Genomic DNA, 18713 nt, shown 5'->3' on the forward strand with positions numbered 1-18713 from the left:
AACAGCTGAACTGTTGGGGCGTTCGAGAGCCGCCGTAGTTAAAGAGTGTACCAGGACTGGCATCAAAATGGTCAAATGACGACTCAACAGCTCAAAGGTCAGTGAAAGGTTGATGTTAGAGGTGAGCTTTGGGTCCGATGATTCGAACAGGCACAGCACTGTTGAAGAGTTGCCTACCCAGTACAACATGGGCCAACCCAGAACAATATCTGGCATGACTATGTGTTGCATGCTCACATGTATGGGCTCTACCAGCAGACGACCCCTACGTCGTCCTCTCTTAACATCGGCGTAAAAGACTCGCCTGGTGCAAATAGCATGCAAGTTGGACGTTAGAAGACTGGAAGGTGTGTTGGTCGGATGAGTCACATTATTTACTCCACACCATGGATGGTCGTGTACGGATTTGGCGTCAACATCATGAGGCTCTTGATCCATCATGCATGGTATCAAAAGTGCAGCCCTGGTGGAGGCGGTTGTATGGTGTGGGGCATGTTTCACTGGCAGGAACTTTGACCCCTGGTGCATGTGGAACAACGTATCAGTGGCCTCCGCTATCGTCAACTGCTTGCTGACTGTGAACACCCCGCTGTGTTACACTTTTTCCCGAATGGTGATGATGTATTCCAAGATGACAATGCACCGAACCATCGGGCACTTGTTGTGCAGGAATGGTTTGAGGAACACAGCTCTGACATCCAGAATATCGATTGGCCTCTGAAATCCACCGATATCAATCCTATAGAGCACTTGTGGGACACTATGGAGAGGCATATCAGGCGTCTGTATACGCTAATCACCTCCATACTTGCATTGCTGACCGCATTACAAACAGCTTGGTTGGCCATACTCCCGAACGCTTCCGACATTTTGTTGAATCAATGCCACGTCGGATAGCTGCTGCTGTACTGAGGGCAAAAGTAGGACCTAGGAAGTATTAGGTAGGTGGTCATAATTCAGTGATCACTCAGTGTATAATGACTTCGAAAAACCCGAAAAACAGTTTCTTGAGAGCAATGAATTAATTGAACTTGCTAAACGGAAATTACTTTTGTTTAACAGGAGATAATATTGGTAATTTGCACTTTTAATCAGGTCTGATTGACTTGATTATTACCATTACATTTTATCAAAAATACACTTTACATAGTGTGCCCTTGTTTAACTGCATACATTCTTCTCAATTTTGCTTTTATCAGGTGATACTTTATGAAGTTATGGAAAATTCGTATGATCGAGATACAAGTTCGTAGATTGAATGCCCGATGTTAGAAATTTTTTTTGTCATAAGGTGGAAAAGTTCTCAAATAAAATATTCGTAAACTGAGAGCTCACTGTGTAAGTCTTTGAGATGTTATCTCACGCCAAATGGCTGAGCAGTTCCATGGTTAGGTAAAAGATAGTCATTTATTTTGTTTTAATTTATGGTAACATATTTTTAAACAGCCTTCGTATTTTTGAATTTAAATCTAACTATTTGAGATTTCTGATACTAGCACGCTTAAATACAGTCAGTATTTGCGGGTTATTCCTGCCAACTAACTGTTAGAAAGAGTATTTATTTGCCTGTAAAATAAAAGTTCATGATTGAAAACAAAATCTATTATTACCTTACCAACTATAGTGATGTTAGATGAATGGAAATACGAACTTTTATAGTATTCAGCAGGGACTTATCGAATGGTGACTGTGTGATGAAAGATTATAAAGTAAAGTTATCCAAACATTCTAAAAAAACTGGATAATAAGTTCCTAATTTTCGTTGTTGACATTATGTTTCCTGTAAAGAGAGAAGTCAATTGCACAGTTGGGTGTTCTTTGTAATTAAGAAAGTGTAACGTCAGATTTTGCAGATGTAGATATAATCCTTGTTGACGCAGATTTATTGCTTTGGCCACAAAACCTTTATAACGTTCTATACTTCTGTGCATATCAGGATCGAAAGGATCAAACTTAAGCGGCTTCTTTGGTCGATGAAATATTCCATCTTTATGACGAAGAACACACTGGAAAGTTGGCCACAAAACGGTGACGTTGAGAAACTTAATGAGTTTCGACAACTCACCTGGTAGGTCTGTTATCACATCCTCGTATCGGACAACATAAAGAGGTCCTTCGAATTGTAGCCAGTCCAGGATCATGTTAGTCCAAGCTCGACTCTGGACAGCAACATAATCCGCCCATGCTGTAATGAAAATTAAATCAGGAATAAATTAAAATCATATTTCACGAATTATGAGAAGAAGCGAAATTCTCTGCATGACAACGTTAAAATGAAAATGAAATTAATCGTACATTTATTAATAATTAACTGGACCTATAGTTTATATGGCTCATTTCAGATTCTTGGCAAAATTAAAATACAAGGTGAACCAAAAGTCAAGGCAAATTTTTAAGTTCTCTTCAAAAGGAAAACCATTATAATAAGAAATTAAGCTCGTAAGAAATTAAACTTTAAAACATATTAAAACTAAATTTTTATTATTTAACAAATCCAAAATTTTATGGCCGTATGGAGAGTTATGTTAGACTTTAAAATGGTTTCCTTTAGCCTCAGTATATGAAAGAAGTCTGCTTGGCACATTTTTGAAAACTTTAACATAACACATGATAGATTGTGTGTTATGTTAAATTCTTCAGCTTCAATTATCACTGTTTACCAGTTTCCTATTTTTTCTTAATAGATATAGTATTTTAAATAACTCGACTGAAGAAAAAATCTGCGGAGTTTAATCTGTGATTTGAGCAGCCATTCGCTTGGGATATGATCCGCGATGCACTTCTTTCGTAATTTTACATTTCGGAGTTCCTTACTTCGAGAGAATAATGGTGCAGGAAAAAAGAATAATTTTCCTTCAATTTTAGGCTAATAAACAAAATTTTTCAGTTTGGACATTTGCAGTTTCAGTAGGCCAATAAACACAGTTATGTCGATTAACATGACTGTTGATCTTGACAATTGTATGATCAGACTAGAAGGTTCCATTTAATAAATTTTTCATTGTTTTCGCACAAGTGGAGAAACTTTTCTACAAATTCAGTCTCTTATCTGGATTATCCTCTTTTAAGTGCGTGACGCAATTTTGGAATGTAAACTTTATATCCTGAATCTCTTAAAATTCTTCTTACTGAAGTTTGGGGTATTTTTAGCACACTTGAAATCTTTCTTCTGGATTTTTGGGATTCGATTCAGAGCTTGCTTAATATGTGTAGTGTTATCTGGTGTTGGAGTTGAACGTGGTCTTGCACTGGGGAGAGTAACAACACTTTCTATCTGCCCAAAACGTTTAATTATTTGGTAGCTGACATGTTTGGGGTTGATAGAGAAAGCAATTCAGAATTCGTAGTCCATTCGCTTCAAGTGATCGTCACATATGAATGTTTGAATGTTATGTTCAGTAGTTATTTCAGCCATGATGCATATAAAACTTTGCTTTTTCTACAACAGAAGAGTTTTCTAAATATAGTATTTTTCAATTTTTTAAATGTGTACTTTAACGTCTGACTGACTAGAATTTTGAAGTATAGCAAAAGAATTTACAATTAAATATATTTATCTACTTCCATACAAGATTTCTAAAAGTACTGGATTATCCTAACATACCCTAGGATTGCACGTATGACGGAAAAACCGTCCATAAAGGCCAGCACAGTGGCTACGATCGTTTTTCATCCTCATAATGTTGTATGAAAGATGGCTGTGTTCGATTTACATCTATATCAGAATTTCTATGGATTTCTTTCTTATCGTTGGACCGTCGTGAGTTTTTCCCTTCCAGTTTTTCATTCCTCAAACGAGCATACCGATCGTGGAATCTATGCTATTTACAGACACGATATACTGCTGCTTCATTGGCCTTAGTTGCTTTGGGACTTCCCAAATAAGTCACAAAACAACTAAGCCCAATGAGTTTCTGAACTTAAATTCAGAAACTCATTGGCCTTAGCACATAAAGACAGATTTTCAACTCAGCACACAAAGACAGATTTTCAGGAGAGTGTACCAGCAAGTTGGAAAAATAGATATAAGGGGAGTTCACAAATATGGAAATTCACCTGAAAATATTTTTATATCAGCTGTGGTATTTAAATTAAACGACCAGGTAATTAAGCTCAGGGGATCAGTATACAATACCTGAAGATTATTTGTTCTAGATCGATTTGTATGTATGCAGGATGAAAAATCGGAGTTTCCTATAGATCAAACCCTGTATCTATGCTTGAGACCCTAAATACACTGTCGAGTGGTAAACGCTATGCAGAGAATTCTGATTTGTGACGCGAATTGAACCTCAGATCTGTTTCAGAGAGAGAGAGAGAGAGAGAGAGAGAGAGAGAGAGAGAGAGAGAGAGAGAGAGAGAGAGAGAGATTTAATCTATTCTCAACAGGAGGAACTCTTATCCTTTTTTCACAACGTGACTTCTGGAGAGGATCGCATGGTTTTTTAAAGTGCAAAGAGAAAATGGCAGTTTGAAACATATGTTTAACAAAAATATGAAGAAAAACCAAGAGAAGGCATCTGCGTGAAATATGGAAGAAAATTAATGGAGCCAATTGTTTTAGTAACAAAGGAAAGCAGACAGAGGAACAAAAAATATAAAATACATATACAAAGAATTGACTATTTAAAAAAAAAGACAGGTTGTATGTATGCAGGATGAAATAAACAAACAAACAGAAATAGTCAAAGAAATCAATAAAGAATTTTAACGCAGCGGTTTTTTTTAAATGTTCAAGTCAGAATAAAAGCTGGTGAAGCTGACTCTCGCTGTACGGGGTTTTGGAAAAGAATCGTATTAAAGTACACAAGGAAGAACAATAGAAAGAATAAGTGCAAGTAATGTGGAATACACAAATACGCCAAACAGAAGAGTAACAGACCAGTTCGAAAGACTTGCTTTTTTAAATTTAAAAGAAACATCTGATCCGTGACAGTACAGTAAAACTACTTGTCAGAAGGATTCTGTCTGGGTTCGAATCCAGTCGAAGACTGCAGCAATTCGTAAGGCCTCTTCAACCATAGCTGTAGTTAACGGATTTAGAGCGGTTAATGGGTTTTCACCAGTGAGATATTCACAAAACATGAATATTGCAGTTCTAACGTAACATTTTCCAAGGCCGTCGTTCAATTCACTTTGACCACTTTCTTCAGGGATCGACGATTCCTGTTCGTCAAACCCAAAATGAAAGATAGTTTTTCTCTTTTTGGCAGCCATACGCAATTCTTACAAAAACACATGGGTGATAACACTGTATACCTCCCCGTGCAAAATAGTGGTTGTAGGGTTACATTTATACAAACATATCCATAACGGTTTGTTCGTGACTAAGCCATTATTAAATATGAACGTGTCTGAACATGTTTATGGTCGAGTAAGATTTTATTCAAAATTACGCTATGTTACCAAAAGTATTGGAACATATATGTATACACTATCAAGAGGGGTCCCAATGCTTTGATAGTGTGTACATATATGTTCCAATACTTTTGATAACATAGCGTAATTTCACTAACTTGAACCTTCGATACATCAGACAGGTTACTGTGAAAACTTTGCAACATTTTTGACAATACTTTGCGCCAGAAATCTTTTAATCTAGCTTGAAGTCAGTCTCCATGGTCGATTAATCCACATTAATCGAGCTACTTTTCCGACGATTCAAAACGACTTGAACCCTTGCAGTTCTGTAGCTACCGAAATACTCTATTTTGAGAGAATCTATGTCAAGAATGAAGACTAATAAATTTTGGTTGTTAGAAAGGCGTATTTTCGTTACCAATAAACGTCTAACTGTAGTGTGCGTGAACACCAAGCTGATTAACCAATGACAGCAAAAGGTTGATTTGCATTTACAGGAATTATTATTACCAAGGAAAATTTTATCGATCTTCCAGGACTACAAAATAACTGATTGGACGTGGCGCTGTTATTTGTTCACGCTATCGACTTCCTCTTAAGCTCTCCTATATCAGTGGCCGTATCGATCGAGATAACAAGAGAATGGTGTTAAACATGGTCTTTTTTCTACTAATAGAATAAAATTACATACGTTCTCTTAGTCTAACCTGATTTTTTTTTTCTATGAAAGAAATTGGGGTAGTGGGAGTTATAACAGGAGTGGTGCATCACTTGACCTTGATATTTGTGTCATGAACGTCAGTTGCAAGTATTTCCTAACCCTCGTTTAACTCAGAGGTGCAGACTCCTCAAGGGTAAAGTTACAGCTAGTTTTTGGAAGTCAGCCAATCGGTGTCGCCAAAAGACAGCCTTGCGTAAAAGTAATAAATCGGCAGTAAAATATTTTTTTAAAGTGATGACATTAATAGTATGGAGTAGCGTTGATCTGTGAATTATTTCCGATCGTAGCCGAGTGGTCAGGCTCGTGTGTGCATAAGTACACGTGTCTTGAGTGACCCGGGTTCAAGCTCCTGACTGCTGAATACTGTGCTGTTTCTTGTGTTCTCTCTACCTTGTGAACTCCTCTGTCCGTGTGGTCGTCCCGGAGTATAAACAGAAAATTTATTTATTTTTTAGCCCATAAAACATGAAAATTGACTACAAACCCGCGCGCGTGCGCGCGTGTGCGTGTGTGTGTGTGCGTGTGTGTGTGTGTGCGTGTGTGTGTGTGTGTGTGCGCGCGCGCGGTCGATTTAATAAATTTGAAGTATTGGTTAAAATGTCAAATGAGGACATGTAGGGATATTGGAAACAGTGTCATTCTGACACAGGGGATGCGCAATTTGAATAATGTGAGAAAATTGTGTACAAAAAGGACAGACATAAGAGAATGCGAGGTTATGCCCTGTTAAGAAGCAAATAGAATCTCAGGAGGGAACCCGTTTGACAGAGAGTGATATTAGACACCCTTAGCGTGGGTGGACAGCTGAATCAGTTCGGCGTGCTATAAGCACTGGGAAAACAAAAATGAGGGCAGGCTAAATGACTATGATGAGACCATAAACAACTCTATAGACAAATTCAACAGCCTCCGTAGCCGAGTGGTCCGGCTCGAGGGTACAAATGTGCACGCGTTTCTAGTGACCGTTGTTCAAGCTGCGTGACTGCTAAATATGGTAAAATATTCTGTATTCTCTCTATCTTGTGAACTCATCTGACCTTATGTGGTCGTCCCGGAATATAAACAGAAAATTTATTTTTATTTAAATAGACTGTGCCAGAATGTCTTCATTTAATGGGGATTTTAACTTTACAGATATTGACTAGAATTTGTGGGTTGGTCCTTCACATAGTAGCAAAGCTTGACTGTTTTCTGTACCAGCATGTTAGAGACACAACAAGAAAAAGCAATGCTCTTGCTATGATTACAGCAACAACTCTTTATGCATTAAGAATCACCAGATAGAGCAAATACCAATCACTGATTACAGCATGTTGATGTAGGATTTACTTAAGGATATAACTACTATTAATGGTAAATGGGGTATTAACGGTAATTAAGGATATGATACAAAAATTGGCAGGATGATTACTGCCAGGAATCAAGGCATACTAATGCAACAATACCTAGAAAAATTAGGCAGTGGGCTGAGAAGTTGCAATTGAAGTTTAACATTCATAAATGCAAGGTATGGGATTACTGATACCATAATATGGTATCAGTAATCCCATAATAACATATCAGTTTGGTGGTATTACACTCAAGTGGTGGATTACGAAAAAGCTCTGAGGTTTTGTACAATATAAATGAAGTTTTCTGATCAGTGCAGACAAGCTGCTAGGACAGCTGAAGGTCTCTCAACTGTATAGACCAGCGTTTCCCAGACGGGTCCACGAAACGTTCAGAAGAGTTATCAACTAATTTGTGTTGATATATATAAATGTCCAGTTTCCTGTGTCGTGGTGTTAGCAATGGGACTCTGGTGAGTCTGTGGCTCTCATAACGTCTGATGGTCTTGGTGGAGACGTTTCTGGCACCTCCCTTGTTGGAGTCGGCGGTGATTTGTGCCACTGTCGCTCTCCGGTTGGTTGAAACAATGCGAGACAGACTTCGACGGCCACGTTCATCCACCACCGTTCTCCAATTGAGAGACTCGCTCAAGAAGTTCAGCAGAAAAAGTCACATTAATTCGTACCTAATTGGATGTTTGTTACGTTTTTTCAATATTAATAAATAATATTTCAAAATATATATAATTTTAATAAAACACCTTCCCACTCCATTCCTTAAAAAATTTCCTCCCCTCCCCCAAGTTTGAGCTGAGGTGCTGCTCTTCGGGTACTCTTTTTTCTTCTTTTCTTTTTTTCTTTTAAATTAGATCAAAAATGGCTTTTCTCTCAAAACAAGGGTTGCCGACCCCTGGTCTACATGAATGCAGTGTACCTACCTGCCAAGCGGTGGGTTCGTCCACTAGCGAGAGGGGTGACACCGTCGCTTGCCCAGGAACCAGGTATCTCATGCATTCTGTCTTTCAGTGTATACGGTACCTTCAAATATCTGAAGCCATAACATTGATTTAATAAAGATATAGCACCGCTGTATTTTTAATACAAGTATGTCATGTTGAATATTTATTATTTTGAATAATAGCTTCAGGTTTGGAGTGCACTCTTCTGATCTCGAGAGGCTAGAGTAGTGGTACAGAGAGAAAAGGAAAGCAACAAGGGCAATATACAAATAAAAGAGAATTTCTGAATAATGTATTTGTGCAGTTTCTTTAGACGGATTTGAGTTGATCTGCGTAAATCCTTCTAAAGCCAGAATATCCATAATCTAGTTATGGAGCTTCTATAAATTTTATTATTTAAAACACTGGTAATAAAATTGGTAGCTATGGTCATTGAATTGGACCATAGACATTTTTATTATTTAAAATTCCAAAACTGTTTCTCTTTATGAATCCAGTGTAATTGTAAGCCTATCTGATGATGTGAGAAACACACACACACATTGAGCCTACAACTGGGTGAGATGACGAGGAGCCCTCGTGGTCATGATCGCCGTCTTAACGCACTATGTGGTTTCCTCGATTCAAATTCCGGTATTGACCGGGGGAATGTTTATAATTTTCTGCAACGTGGCTGAGTTAGTTAGTCGATCTCAGGTTTTTTTTTTGGATTTTTCTTCTTACAAACAGGAAAACTTATCGAAAATATATGCTGTTGCAGACACTTCTATGCCGGCACCTAATAACCTTCGTTACCTGGGCGTTTATTACACACTAGCAGTTGGCAAGGAGATCGGTTGTATTATCAAACTTTTTCATGATAGCAGTTCTGCTGAGTGCTGCAGGTCTTCAGAATACGATGACATAGTGCTTTCGATAGGCATTGGGCAACCGTCAGTGAACAGAAAGCGCTTGACACCATCAGCGAAGAACGCAATTTGTGCTGATGTCCAACAGTAAGAGGAAGTTTGTTAATGTAACCACTGAACAGGAGCGAGCCCAGGGCCATTTTGCCCAGGATTTGCCTTTACCACTTATCCACTATAAACAGCTTAACCTCTTATCTTAACTTATCTTATAAGAAAAAAAAAAAAAAAATTCTGTTTTTATACTCCGGCACGACAACCAAGTCAGTAGAGTTTATAATAAGTAAATAAAATTTCTGTTTATACTCCGGCACGACAACTAAGTCAAGAGAATTTACAATAAATCGTCAATACAAATATTTATTGTATTTAGTAGTCACGGGCTTGAACCCTGGTCTAATCAAAGAACGCGTACTACGTACTCTCGCTCATAACTACTCGGCTACATCATTGAAAACATCGAATCATCACTCGATGATTCCTGTGGTAAAATTCCACTGAACATCTGATTACGAATTGCCAGTGTTGTAGTTTTAGGGTTAAATATGGTAGTGAGAAATGAGCGGGCAATTTCAGCAGACAAGTTTTTTTGCCATAAATTGCTTCCATGGCGTGTTTTCGATATAGAGTGAGATTGATTCCTTCTCCTTCTCCTCCATATGGAAAACCATGCCGTTGCTTGGTAACAGCTAGTTAGGCAGGTTTGAAATTGCTGGATAGGCCTTTATGCACTTTGAGAGATATTTCGATTATACTGCTTTGAAGAGCAGAGTCAGGTTCTTCAGAATAAATTCCGAGGTAGCTAAAACTACCACGGTTAATACAGCGTTGCATATTTTATGTATTCTGTAGTAATTTTTCCTGTTTACAGATTGAAAAAGCCAGGTTTCTGGTGGGGGGGGGGGAGAACATGAATTCCGAACTTCAATTTCAACCCTTGTGAGTTAAATGCCCCAGTGACAATACACAATTTTGATCTTCACATAGGACTCCATTATTTTGCAAGCTAAGCTGTTGTAATGGTTGTTACTCTGATCTTATGGCAGTTTAGCTTTCCCAATCAACAAAACCCGAAAAAACACAAACTGTGATATTTCTGTCACATTTAACTAACTACCTGTCAATTCTGTTTATGGCTTTATAATCTTAAGTAGATATATATACATGGCGTTGTATTTTAGATAATTACTGTATATGAAAGTGTTAATATTGACGGATTTATCAGAGGTGGCTTCACAACATTTAATTTGACCCCCGTGGACAGCACAGTTGTTAGGATCGCCGTCCTCCTCACATCGGGTAGAGAAGACCTGAGTTCGAATCCCGTCAATGACGAGAGGACTTTTCATGGGCCGTTTTCACAACTTGGCTGAGTTAGTTGGTCTCAGGCGAGGGTAGCATGGTTTTTTTCTCCCAGAAACTCGGATGTTTCGTCCAGCAAAATAGAAAATCGACCTCAGAACACACGCAATTTTTACAGACAATATACACGGAGCAATATGGGCTTAGTCGCTGATTCCCCTAAAACCCTACTACAACAATTACAACATTTAATTTGTCTGTACTATAAATGGCAAGCTAAAAGAGTAAACTCTCATTATAACGCTCCTACTTATAGCGCTATTCTGCTTTTAGTGCCCTTTTTTTTCTGGTTCCATGATCAGTTCTGGGTAGGAGTCCCGCCTCTGACCTTCCCTATATAGTGCTCTCTGGCTGGTCAACTCAAAAGTGCTATAAGCCTATAACGGGAGTTTACTATATACGGTAGTATTTGCATTATACTCTGCAAAATAAAGAACTTCTATGTGACAAGACAAATTAGTTTTTCTTATAAGAATATGATGTTGCAAGTAAAAGTAAAAATCAACTTACCAGTACCCTTATAAAACTTGTCTGCGGAAGCATGTCCTAGATGTCCTCCTGATCGCCTGTTAAATTCCGCTAGCAAAGCCCCATATGGTTCACGGATCAGGAGTACAGCTTTTTGAAAAGAAAGACGGGCTGTTCTTCCCCATTCATGAGTCTTGACTAGAACCACAGATCCATTTACCACGCTTTCTCCAGGGAATCCATTGCGGAAGAGGGCGCTGTCTTTATACACACTCCCTGTCAAATAACCTAGGTAAAATATAACACGATTATTACAAGCCATCTGGCTAACTATATAAGATCAATATAAGTATGAATAATTCCGCACAAAGAATTGTTTTCCTATTCAAATGATGAAGACATTATTTTGCTTCATATAGTCGAAACATTTATTTTGTACAGATTTAAACAGAAGCAGATCATACATTTCACACTATCGTACCGCCAGACTCACCCTGTAGAGGCAAAAGAGATGGGGAAAGGGTAAATCTGATGGTCTATATCGGGGGTTCTCAACAGGGGCGAAAATTGGTTTTATGTGGCGAAAAAATTATGGGTATTACAATGGTTTGTGGCCTTCCAAAGTTCAGTCCTACCCGACGACATCTTATTCCTTAATATTTAATTTCTCTCATTGGATTTTCTTTTCCCCTGAGACAATTGATTTTTAACATATAGGTATATTATATTAGGAGTGAGGAAAATAATATTGTATTAGGAGCGAGAAATTTTGTTAAAAGGAAGATAGTGGGTGTGATTTAATTCAAACACCTTTGCTTTTCATAGGCATTAAATGCCTAAGTGCTTTCAGAGGCAATGTCCCCTCAATCCTTGGCGTTTGTGCCTTTCCGGTAGCTGTGACCTTGGCGGCAGTGTGGTGGGCGTGGTTTATTTATTTATTCTTTTGTTTCATTGGTCAATATATGAGGCGTGGATGGGATGAGGAAATGTTTTAGTCTATTATTTCTACTTTCTACGCGACAATTAGTATTGATTTATTGTTTCCTTGTGGAAGTTGTTTATTTTTGTTCCACAGTGCTTTTGTGAGTGACACGGGCTATGAGAGTTAAATAAAAATACTGTAGTTTATATTTTATTATTTAATTCTTTGTAGTTATTCGGCCCATCATTGATCGTGTCAAGTGTCGACAGTTTCTGGATGAATATCTAGCTTATGGTTTTATTGAAAGTCCATTCGACTCGAGACAGCCATTTGTCTTATGTGTAACAATTCTTTTTCAAATGAGTCTATGAAACCATCAAGACTTTTAGATCACTTAACCAGGAAACAACCTAATAAAGTTGGTAAACGTACCGAATCTGGTCTTCAGCTCCCCAAAGCAGTATCAAAGCCTTTCTAGGACTCGAATACTGGCTCAGCTTTTAACGGGACGACTGGATGCACCGAAAGCCCGAGAGTGGATAATAATACCCGGCGAAAAACCAAGACGAGTTGCAGATAAGGAACCACAACTGAAAGCGGCATTTACGCAGTTGGATAGCCTCGGAAGATTCTTTCCAGCAAACACCATCCAGCTATTTAACAACCTCAACATCAATCCTGAAAAGCTCTGCAATTGCAAATCCTACAGAAGGGAAGTTCTCAGAAACTCTTACTTGCAAATACAGATGTAAGGGTACAGTTTCAGCACCTTGTTCGGCCAGGCACAAGCCACTGGATTTTGGAAACCCGACCTCATCAAGAAATAGGTGTCAGGATTGTCCTACCTACGCAACTCTAATCCCCACAGAAGAAGACGACTGCTGGAAAATTGAACTTTCAAATTTTTATTTTGCTGTATCGCGTTCATTCCTGTTGTTTCATATGCTGGACGTTGTTTGGCTGTAAATATTTGTGTTTTTGTAAATATGGTGAAACTCCCATTTGTGTGGGTGTTTAAGCAGAAGGTATGCTTCAATTGTCACGGTATTATGTTCTTACCAGTTTACAGTAGTAAAAGCCTTTGCGAGTAATTAATAACTCAAATATTCTATATTCCAGATAAAGTGTACTTATAAATCAGATATTATGTATTTCATGTATTTTATAATTGTAACATAGATGTATATTTTGTAACATAGTTGTATATGTATGATCACCCTCTAGCCAGTGGCTGTAACCGGGTGTTCTCCTAAGAGAAATAAACTGATGATAATAATAATAAAGAATATTTTAAAAATTTAAAACAAAATTTTGAGGAATACAACGTCGTTACTTCCTTATTTAAGAAGAACGCACAAACAAATGACGATGGAATAATTGCGTCTTATAAAATTGCGGAAATTATTGCAAAAACTGGTAGTGCTCGTACAGTTGCCGAGACTGTTATACGACCCGCATTAGAGACTAATTTCAACGGTGATGCATCAAAATCCTTCCAGTATTTTAAAAGCATTGACATTGAGCAACGATTCAATTCGAAGATGAATCGATGAGATGTCATTTAACATTGAATAACAGCTAATTGATAGACTAAAACGAGAAAATTTTCTATTCGGGTTAATGAATCCACAGTTACTGACAGTAAGGCCATTCTAATGACACACGTTCATTATTTCAACGATGATTTAAATTGCGAGATGTTGTTTGTAAAATCTATAGAAACTGACTTTACCGGAGTATCCATTTTTGCCGCTGTAAAAACGTGGTTTGATGAAAAACAAGTACCATTGGAAAATTTGGTATCGTGTGCCACCGATGGTGCTACCTCCACGCAACTTGGAAGACGTAAAAGTTTTATAGCCCTCCTAAAGGAAGTATGTCCCGAAGTTCTTGCAATACACCGCATTGTGCACCGACATCTGGTTGCAAAAAATATTAGTCCAGTTCTTTATCAATCTCTCAATATAGTTATTAAAACCACCAATAAAATAAAATCACGTAGCAAACATGATTACCTTTTCAGAAAAATTTGCGTTGATAATGAAGAACAGTATGTGAGGCTTCTTTCACATACAGAAGTCAGATGGCTTTCTAAAGGAAAATGTCTAACAAGATTTGTAAACCTTTCCGATAAGAAAGGTTTACAAATACCGATAAGAAAGGTTTGTGTTTGCCGATTTTCAAAAGAAATCGGCAAACACAAAACCAACGTATACTATATGACTTGGATTTTTCGAAAACTTAATGAAGTATCACTTCAACTTCAAGGGAAATTAATTACGGCGATAGTCTGCAAACGCGTATTAAAAGCCTTCACTGAAAAACTGGAAATATTTGAAAGCAATTTAATGAGCAAACAATTTCATGGTACGCAAGAGTTAGCTGAAATCAATGAACCTCTCACCAAGAATGATCTTAAGAATTATTCGGATCATTTGTGTTCTTTAAAAGGTGAAATGAAAAATAGATTTTCAGATTTATTTTCTTTTGAAGCGAAGCCATGGATGTTAGATCCAACTGGATGCGACGCCTGTTAGTGAAGACATTCGAGAACTCATTGAGTTAAAATGTAACGAAGAATGCGAATATAAATTCGAAAAAGTTGGAATGGCTGAATTGTGGGGATCAAAAACAACTAACCTTCTTTATCCAACAATGTGGTCTGAAATGGCCAAAGTACTTCTTTGTTTTCCAACATCTTATATAGTTGAAAGTAGTTTTAGTTCAGTAAATAAAATGTTAACAAAGGAATGAAACGGAATTGATATATGTTCAAAAGGAGACTTTCGGCAAACACAAAACTTGATATATGTTCAAAAGAATTTCCGAAAAGGTTGCCAGAATTTGCTGGGCATTGCTTGAACAGTATGGTGGAAAATCAAACTTTCCCCCCCACAAAACTGATCATGAGACCTTTGGGAAAATGTATTACTTTCAGGTGGAACCAACTTTGTTACATTTCATTTTAAAATTATATTGCATTTCATTTTTAAAGATATTTTATTTTCTTTGATATTTAGGAAGCTATTCGAGCAAGTTGTTTTTGTTGTAGGGTTTTAGGAGGGTTTTAGGAGCATAAGTCACTAAGGCCATATTGCTCTGTATATATTGTCTGTAAATTGCGTGTGTTCTGTGGTCGATTTTCTGTTTGCTTGACGTAAAACCCGAGTTTGCGGGAGAAAAAAACCATGCTACCTTCGCCTGAGACCGACTAACTCAGTCACGTTGTGAAAAAAAAACCATAAAAATTCCTCTCGTTATCGACTGGGTTCGAACTCATGTCTTTTCGACCCTGGGTGGGGAGGATGGCAAGTCTATCAACTGTGCTACCCATGAGGGCTTCCAGTCCAGAAAGCTCCCTAGATATAGGGACGTTACACTACCACTGGTTCACACCTACATACTTCAGAGCTTTGCAGTCACTAATCTTGGAGGTATCCTTTATGCATCCAAAAAGCGCTCAGAGTAGTAGCAGTAAAGCAACTCTTAACAGAATATCCATATCAGCTATACTCCTTATTTTGAAGAGGCATTTTAACACAACAAATTGGTTGTTTAAATTTGTGCTGAGGTCATGACGCATCGATATGTAATGTCTGTACATCATGAATGTTATGGTCGGGTTGACTGTTTCGTAGGACGAAAACTCCAAGACAAACTAACTCGGCCTTGGTATGAAACATGCCCAGAAAAATTCTTTCCATTTATACAGAATTGAAATCAAATACGATCCTCTTCTATACTGCATGGAAGGCCAACGATCATCACCACTTGTTAGCCGCTAGGGTAATATTACAGGCAACCTGTTAATTAGTATTAACTAATTCGTAATTTGCAAGGAATTATCTCAAGGTAGAACTTGTCAGACATTTTGTTTGTAGTTGTATTGGAACCTTTCCTGTCATGAGAGCCCAAATTCATCTCGTACGCCGACGATCACAAGCCTTTTATCAAGCTCAGGAGACCACCTTAAAATCCCAGCAATCATGGAACATGGGGAAGACAAAGTAGCAGACAAAACAGCTTGTCGAGTGCTAGCATTCCATTGAACTTGAGGTCAATAGTGAAGAGTCAGCACCAAAGGAGAGTAAAAGGGAGGCCATTGATTGGTAAAGATAATTTCCCATACATATGCTTGGCCTAATATGGGACGAGAATTTGACCTTCCCAGAACACTTGGAACGGCAAAGATTATCATAAATTAAATGAACACTTGGAACGACAAGATTGTGATAGATTAAATGAATTAAACATAACTATGAATAAATTCATAGATGCATTACTCCAGTAGTGTCGTACGCCTCAGTAATTGGATCTTCAGCCCCACCATCCACCTAAACAGCTTTCTCGGCCTGGAGTATTGAGTATTTTAATAGTTAAGATTTTGAGGAACCAATTCACAATTTCGAAACCAGTCTTATATACTAACCTAAATGCAAAACTGTGTCGTCAACGTATGTATGTATGTATCAGTTCATGTCTAAGGTGGCACCCGAACAAACGTTCATCTCACACCTGTGTACTTCGCATCCAAGCAGAACTTCTACGAATGGGCCTGTGGTGTCAAGTGTGTGTATCAGTGTGTTTGTGGTGTAAAAAAGAAAAATAAAAGGCCCCTTTGCCACCAGGGAGCAGGCTCCGTCAAGGGGGCCTGCTACCCGATGCCCGTCCCTAGTCTCGTGGAGCTGGGCTTGAGTGTACTCACTGTCAGTGCTGCTAGCACCATCTCCGCACCCACCGGAGGTAGTGCAATACCAGTGGGTGCCAACTTTCTTCCGGCTCCCAGGCAGCCCAACCTGGGAGCAAAAAAAAAAAAAAAAAAAAAAAAAATTGCCTTTAAAGACAACAAAGTCTCCTGGCCCTTAGGATAAATATTCCTTACGTGGGGCCAGGTTAAGAATCCCGTACCCCCAATTTAAAAAAAAATAATAAATAAAATAAATAAATAAATAGTAATAATAAAAATATATAATAATAATAAATAAATAGTAATAATAAAAATATATAATAATAATAAATAAATAGTAATAATAAAAATATATAATAATAATAAATAAATAGTAATAATAAAAATATATAATAATAATAAATAAATAAAATTAAATAAAATAAGAATAAATAAAATGAAATAAAATAAAAAATATAAATAATTAAAATAAAAAAATACAAATAAATAACAAAAAAAATTTAAAGGGGGATACCAGCAAAAAAAAAAAAATATATATATATATATGTTTGCACAGGAGACGCTCTAAGCAGACATTATTAACATAGACATCTGCCTGCGCTTATGAAAAACCGATCTAGCAAACTCCTGCAATGCATTAAATCTTTTTCTGCTCATTACTCAGTAGATCTCGTTACCACTACTTAATTCTGATACTACTTGATTAAGTTTCATTCTGAATTGTTCATATATAAGGCAGTGATACAAGACATGCGACCAAGACTCTTCACACGAGTAAAAACATCTTGGATCCACAGCCAGTCCAAAATAAAACAGTTTAAAATTAAAATATCCATGACCAGTCAGAAAGTAAGATGTTTTCATTTCAGGGAAAAAACCATACGTTAATCTTTTATCTAAAGCAAAAGATACCCTTGGTATGAAGAGTTTGGTGACACATCCAGTATCACTCTTCTCCCATCTTTGCTGCCATACCCCCAGCAGTTGATTCATAATTAATTTTTTTGCCTTTCCGTATTCTATTGTTATATCCCTTTTAATCCTATGAATTCTAACGACAAACCCTTCCTTCGATTATAAATAAAGGCTCTATAAGCCACATACAAGTCAAGAGGCAGAAAGCCAGACAGAACCTGCATAGCGTTGGTGGACACTGTTCTACAAATTTTAAACAAGAAAGGATCATTTGTCTCTGAATTGAAAGAAGTTTCTGCTTAAATTTCACATTTACAACTCTAACATACCAAACATTAGAACCATATGGCACACTTGGCAGAAAGACAGCCTTGTAATATAACACCAAGACCCTTCTCCGCAAGCCCCAATCAGTTCTACTATCCGGATAATAGCTGACGAAACATTTTTAATTTTTTGACTTAAATGTTCTAGATGTAGCTTAAATGACAAGTTATTGTCAGTTACTATACCCAAATGTTTTGTATGAGCAACCATTGGTATACGTTTACCATCTAGAAAAACTACTGGAGGTCTCTCTATATCTAATTTGCCTTTGAACAGCATTATGACTGTTTTCTTAGTAGGTATTTTAAGTTTGTTCTTTTTGGCCCACAAAGATAAACTATTCATTGCTGTCATGGCTGTTTCCTGCATATCCCGTCTAGACCTTCCATGTACACAAACCACAATGTGTCGTCAATGCACTACTTCAAGAAATATCCACATCCTGGCCACCTTGTCACTAAACGAATTGCCTACAACATATTAACATAATCATAGGATACCGCTGAAGAGAAATGAGAAATCAAGTACTGTGCCATTACATCCTTTTACCCACGAAGCTGAAAAACGCATCATGTTGGAAAAGGATGTCACCAACAAGATAATCTCCTTTGGCAATAGGTTGCAAATTGATGTGGTAGTACCTTGTGGGAATAACAGATACAGAACCATCAACTTTCAGAAACAAAACTAAAGTCGTTCTGTATTGTTATCTGCTTCAGTTCAATTTATCCTATTTCTACCTCACTTTTGGTCTTCTC

General features: G+C 37.5%; 1 protein-coding gene across 1 annotated transcript in view; it reads right to left on the minus strand.

The window, feature by feature from the left end:
* Positions 1-1574: 1574 nt before the first annotated feature.
* The window catches only part of LOC150086157 (WSCD family member AAEL009094-like), a 45273-nt gene continuing 28134 nt past the window's right edge, over positions 1575-18713 (minus strand). The window contains exons 2-3 of the mRNA XM_090373749.1: positions 11147-11392; positions 1575-2185 (exon numbers count right to left, since the gene is read on the minus strand). Of these exons, the coding sequence (XP_090229875.1) occupies positions 1716-2185; positions 11147-11392 (716 nt within the window). The 3' untranslated portion in view covers positions 1575-1715. The remainder of the gene's footprint in view (positions 2186-11146; positions 11393-18713) is intronic.

Source organism: Mastigoproctus giganteus, chromosome 5 (assembly GCF_048544385.1).
Source record: "Mastigoproctus giganteus isolate SK-2022 chromosome 5, ASM4854438v1, whole genome shotgun sequence".
NCBI lineage: Eukaryota > Metazoa > Arthropoda > Arachnida > Uropygi > Thelyphonidae > Mastigoproctus > Mastigoproctus giganteus.